This window comes from Argiope bruennichi, chromosome 11 (genome assembly GCF_947563725.1).
Source record: "Argiope bruennichi chromosome 11, qqArgBrue1.1, whole genome shotgun sequence".
Lineage (NCBI taxonomy): Eukaryota > Metazoa > Arthropoda > Arachnida > Araneae > Araneidae > Argiope > Argiope bruennichi.
In genome coordinates, this window is record NC_079161.1 from 101,812,243 (window position 1) to 101,818,256 (window position 6,014).

Here is a 6,014-nt window from a genome sequence, read left to right on the forward strand (position 1 = left end):
ATGTTCCGTCATTGCATGCAACACTTTATATATTTCATCAGCACAGTTAAGAAAATTACCTTATCTATCAAAAAGTATTTGCACTTACTAGCATCTACATTTCAGTAGAGATGTTTTACCAAGTCTGCTAATATAAATTTACATTTAAAAAAGAAAAAGGAAAGCCAAGCACTTAATATTAAATGTTGCATAGCAGATTTAATAATAAATAGAACAAGAACCATTAAATAGTTTTAGCTCTTATATTCTAATTTGAAAGCTTCTAATCCTTAAAAATTTTATTAAATATAATATCTAATATATAAAATTCTCGTGTCACAGTTTTCGTTGCCATACTCCTCCGAAACGGCTTGACCGATTTTGATGAAATTTTTTGTGCTTATCCGGTATCTATGAGAATCGGCCAACATCTATTTTTCATCCCCCTAAATGTTAGGGGTAGTCCACCCCTAAATTTTTTTTTTTATTTTTTAGACAAAATTTTTAATTTCTATTTTTTTATGATACAACATACAAAAATACATACAATCCTCAATTTTCACCCTTCTGCGATCAACCCTTATTTTTTAATAGCCATTTTAGTAATTTAATCATTTTTCCTCTCCGGTCGAAAAGTGATCAATCGTAATTTAATTAGTTATCCCCGCCAGATGTCTACAGGTGTCACTTCTGACCCAGTAAACAGCACGGAGTAGGGATGAGAACGAAGCCGGTCTCCTTTCTTTCTCACTCCCTACACAGTTGTCGGCCATCATTATTGTTTATGCATCAAGTGTAGTAGTAACGTTGACAATTATTATTTTGCTATCTCAGTGTAACTATCATATTAACTTTTAATCATTCCTATTTTATCAATAATAATTAAATTATCAATTTTGAGTGTATTTTGCACGATTAGTTAATCAAGTGATTTTATAACCTCAAAAGTACTCAACACGTGACACGAGCTTCCAATAACAACGGATTTTGTGTTGTAAGTATACTTTTTTTTATTTATATCGAAAATGTTGTTGATCTTATAAAAATGTAATTTTAATTTAATTTTATTAAAAAAATGTAATTGAACAATTAAGATTTTCATAGTTTCAATTTTTACAGTGAGCAATGCCAAGAAATCGCAAAGGGGCTGATTTGAGCCGCTGTACAAGTAAAGCTGGAAACTTGCGAAATAGCAGATCCGAAAGAACAGAAGAACAAATCCAGCAACAAAATACTGATGCACGTGTCAGAATGGCGCAATTGCATCAAGAAGAGCCAGAAGATACACGAGCTGAACGCAATGAAGTCAGAAGATTAGAACAACGACAATCACGCCGTTTCACAGTCAATAGACGAAGAACAAATGACCAACAACGACAACAGGTACATCGAGCATTTATATCTGATTCATTCCTGCGTCTAGCATTCCAGTATGAGCCCGATATTGAATATTATGCTCATTCAAAAGTGGTAATTGGTGCTATGGACAAGGAATGTCCGCATTGTCATGCTCTGAAATTCAAAAATGAGCCAGCTGGGATGTGTTGCGCGTCAGGAAAAGTGCAACTACCTGAAATTGAAACACCACCTGAACCATTGAACGGCTTACTTATCGGCACGGATCCAGATTCTAACGTGTTCCTGAAGTCAATTCGAAGATTCAATTCATGCTTTCAAATGACATCGTTCGGAGCAACAGAAATAGTTCGAAATACTAATGCAAATGGTCAACAATTCAATTCTACATTCAAAATCAGAGGCCAAGTTTATCATAAAATGGGCTCACTGCTGCCAATGCCAAACGAACCACATAAATTCTTACAAATCTACTTTATGGGCGGCGAGGATTCCGGAAGCGCACTTGCCAATCGCGTGAATGCACGTTGTGATTATAATAACCTTGATTCACTTTATGCCAGGCGCATCATCAGCGAGCTAGATGCTCTTTTGAACGAGCACAACGAGTTGTTGAAAATATTCAAATCACATATGCACCAATTACAAAGCGATAATCACGCTATCGTCATTAATCCTGATAAAACACCAGCTGGAGAGCATATTCGTAGATTCAATGCACCCGTTGTTGATGATGTTGCTGGAATCATGGTTGGCGATTGTACAGCTGCACGAGAAATTCTGATTCGAAATAATAATCTTCAGTTCATTGCTGACACACATCGTTCATATGACGCTCTCCAATATCCGCTAATATTCTGGAAGGGACAAGACGGATATTGCATAAACATAAAATAACGAGATCCCGTATCAGGTACTTCATTCATTATTAATTTGATCATTAATCATTTAACAAAACAATTAAATTATTGAACGTAATAAATTTAAATTAATTTTTATGAACAAATATTACAGGAGCTGAAACAAACAAGAACGTTAGCTCAAAGGATTATTATGCGTACCGATTAATGATTAGACGTGGCCTGGACAACGTCATTTTACGATGTCGTGAGCTTTGTCAACAATTCATGGTCGACATGTACGCGAAGATTGAGAGCGAACGACTACGATACTTACGATATAATCAACAAAAGCTGCGCGCGGAAGAGTACATTCATTTGCGAGACGCTATCAACAACAACGCCGACGTCGCCAAAATTGGTAACCATGTCATTTTACCATCATCGTACGTAGGCAGTCCACGTCATATGCAAGAATATATACAGGATGCTCTGACTTTCGTGCGCGAATATGGACGACCATGTTTATTTATCACTTTCACATGTAATCCAAAATGGCCAGAGATTACATCTTTGCTACTGCCTGGCCAAAATGCAATACATCGCCATGACATTACAGCACGTGTGTTCAGACAAAAGTTGAAGTCTTTAATAAGTTTCATTACTAAATCACATGTATTTGGTCCCACACGTTGCTGGATGTATTCGGTTGAGTGGCAAAAGCGAGGATTACCTCATGCACACATTTTGGTTTGGTTCATCGACAAAATCCGTCCTGAAGAAATCGATAGTATCATTTCTGCGGAAATTCCAGATCCATCCACTGACCAACTGCTGTTTGATATTGTTACAACAAACATGATTCATGGTCCATGTGGTACTCTTAATAGTTCATCGCCTTGCATGGCTGATGGAAAATGTACTAAAAATTTCCCTAAAGATTTTACCAATGATACGGTCACAAATGTCGACGGATACCCAATATATCGTCGAAGAAATCCTGAAAATGGCGGACAGTCATTTATTAAAAATATCATCAACACAGACATTGATATTGACAATCGTTGGGTGGTGCCATATTCGCCTCTGCTGAGCAAGACATATAATGCTCATATTAATGTTGAGTTCTGCAGTTCTGTGAAGAGCATCAAATACATTTGCAAGTATGTCCATAAAGGCAGTGATATGGCTGTGTTTAGAGTGGAAAATACTAATGTGAATGCTCCTCCAGTGAATAAAAACGATGAAATAACGCTCTACCAAATTGGTCGGTACATCAGCTCCAATGAAGCTGCTTGGCGTATCTTTGGTTTTCCAATTCATGAACGGGATCCAGCAGTTGTTCAGTTAGCCATCCATCTTGAAAACGGTCAGCGTGTATTCTTCACGAACGAGACAGCGATTGATCGTGCAATAAATCCACCTAAAACTACACTCACTGCATTTTTTGAATTGTGTAATCGTGCGGATGATTTTGGTGCCTTTGCACGAACATTACTCTATTCACAAGTACCACGCTATTTCACATGGACTCAAACAAAAACATGGATGCCCCGCAAGCAAGGCTCACCAGTTGTTGCATGTCTCAATTTATTTAAATCAAACGCCTTGGGGCGATTATTTACAGTCAATCCAAGACACACGGAGTGCTTTTATCTTCGACTGTTGTTGGTTAATGTTACTGGCCCATTATCATTTCAAGATATACGTAAAGTGAATGGGCAACAATATCCAACGTATAAAGATGCATGCCTTGCACTCGGCTTGCTGGAAGACGACAACCAGTGGGAATGCATGCTTGCTGAAGCTGCATTGAACTGTACAGCAATACAAATTCGTCTACTATTCGCTATAGTGTTGACTACATGTTTCCCAGCCCGAGCACAGATATTATGGGAAATCACAAAGATTCAATGACTGATGATATATTGCATCAACATCGTATACGGTGCCACGATCTAACCATAACATTCAGCGACGAAATGTACAATGAAGCATTGATTGCTATTGAGGATCTTTGCATTGTCATTGCCAACTTACCACTTAGTAATTTCGGTATGAATTCGCCAAATCGAACTGCATCTGATTTAATGAATACTGAAATGAATCGTGAACTGCAGTACAGTACTGTAGAAATGGCAGCGATTGTTGCCCGCAATGTCCCACTAATGAATGAGGAACAAAGAACCATTTATGATCGCATTATGCTCGCAGTTTCAGCTGGACAAGGTGGGTTCTTCTTTTTGGATGCACGGGGTGGAACTGGCAAAACATTCGTTATTTCGCTAATTCTTGCTGAAATACGATCAAATAATGGCATCGCATTGGCCGTTGCATCATCGGGCATTGCAGCAACGTTATTGGATGGAGGTAGAACAGCTCATTCAGTATTTAAGCTGCCACTAAATATTCAGAATAACCCTGACGCAGTATGCAACATTAAGAAACAATCGTCCATGGCCACTGTGCTGAAACGGTGTAAAATTATTATTTGGGATGAATGTACTATGGCACACAAACATTCACTTGAGGCGTTGAACAGGACATTGAAAGATATTAAAAACAGTGACAAACTATTTGGCGGAACTCTGTTGGTCCTTTTAGGTGATTTCAGACAAACACTTCCAGTCATTCCACGTTCAACATACGCTGATGAGATCAACGCTTGCTTAAAATCATCTCCATTGTGGCGTAATGTTGAAAAATTACAGCTAAAAATAAATATGCGCGTTCAAATGCTTCAAGATCCATCCGCTGAAACATTTTCAAAACAACTCTTAGATATCGGTGATGGAAAAGTTGCTATAGATGAAACTGGATACGTAAAATTACCGACCGATTTCTGCACTATCGCTGATTCGCAAGATACTCTCATTGAACAAATATTTCCCGATGTACACACACAGTACATAAATCATGAGTGGCTTGCAGAAAGAGCGATTTTAGCGGCAAAAAATGTAGACGTTGACAATTTAAATCTGAAGATACAAATGTTGTTGCCAGGGAACTTGGTATCATATAAATCTATTGATACAGTTTGCGACGACAGCGAAGCAGTAAATTTTCCCACAGAGTTTTTGAACTCACTGGATTTGCCAGGCATGCCACCGCATAATTTACAATTAAAGGTTGGATCTCCAATTATCTTGCTTCGTAATTTGAACCCGCCCCGGCTGTGCAACGGTACGCGATTAGTCATTCAAAAATTAATGAAAAACGTGATTGAAGCCAGGATTTTAAATGGCAAGTTCAGAGGTGAAAATATACTCATACCACGGATTCCTATTATACCTACAGATGTGCCAATTCAATTCAAACGTATTCAGTTTCCGATTAGATTGGCATTTGCAATGACTATCAACAAATCCCAAGGTCAAACGATGTCTGTTTGTGGATTAGATTTGAGAACACCATGTTTTTCACACGGACAATTATACGTGGCATGCTCTCGAGTGGGTAAACCATCCAGTTTGTTTGTGTTAGCTAAAGATGGACTAACAAAAAATATTGTTCACGCTATAGCATTAAGAGATTGATATTGTTTAATAGTGTTACTGTCGTAATTGTTTAATTAATGATATATAATTTTAAGGAATAAATTATAATAACTTAAAAATAATGTTTGCCTTTTGTTATTTCTATATTCCCTCATCGTTCACAGCGCTCCATGCTTATTTCACGCATATACCACATTCTTACATACATACAATATACACATTCTAACATACATACATACTTACAATAAGTAAGCTATTTTTTGTCTACACTAGAAATTACTAGGAAATTATTTATATGGCAAAACAACGTTTGCCGGATCAGCTAGTATATATATATATATAT

At 37.3% G+C, this 6,014-nt stretch overlaps 3 protein-coding genes across 3 annotated transcripts; all 3 read left to right on the top strand.

Moving 5' to 3' along the window:
* Positions 1-1,104: 1,104 nt before the first annotated feature.
* Positions 1,105-2,232, top strand: LOC129956815 (uncharacterized). Its single transcript, XM_056068763.1, has one exon. It carries the CDS (start codon positions 1,105-1,107, stop codon positions 2,230-2,232), a length of 1,128 nt encoding a protein of 375 aa, XP_055924738.1.
* Positions 2,233-2,402: 170 nt separating this feature from the next.
* LOC129956816 (uncharacterized) lies at positions 2,403-4,091 on the top strand. The gene has a single exon (XM_056068764.1). It carries the CDS (start codon positions 2,403-2,405, stop codon positions 4,089-4,091), a length of 1,689 nt encoding a protein of 562 aa, XP_055924739.1.
* A 461-nt stretch (positions 4,092-4,552) lies between these two features.
* On the top strand, positions 4,553-5,738 carry LOC129957428 (ATP-dependent DNA helicase PIF1-like). The gene has a single exon (XM_056069743.1). It carries the CDS (start codon positions 4,631-4,633, stop codon positions 5,708-5,710), a length of 1,080 nt encoding a protein of 359 aa, XP_055925718.1. The 5' UTR covers positions 4,553-4,630; the 3' UTR covers positions 5,711-5,738.
* The last annotated feature ends 276 nt before the right edge of the window (positions 5,739-6,014 follow it).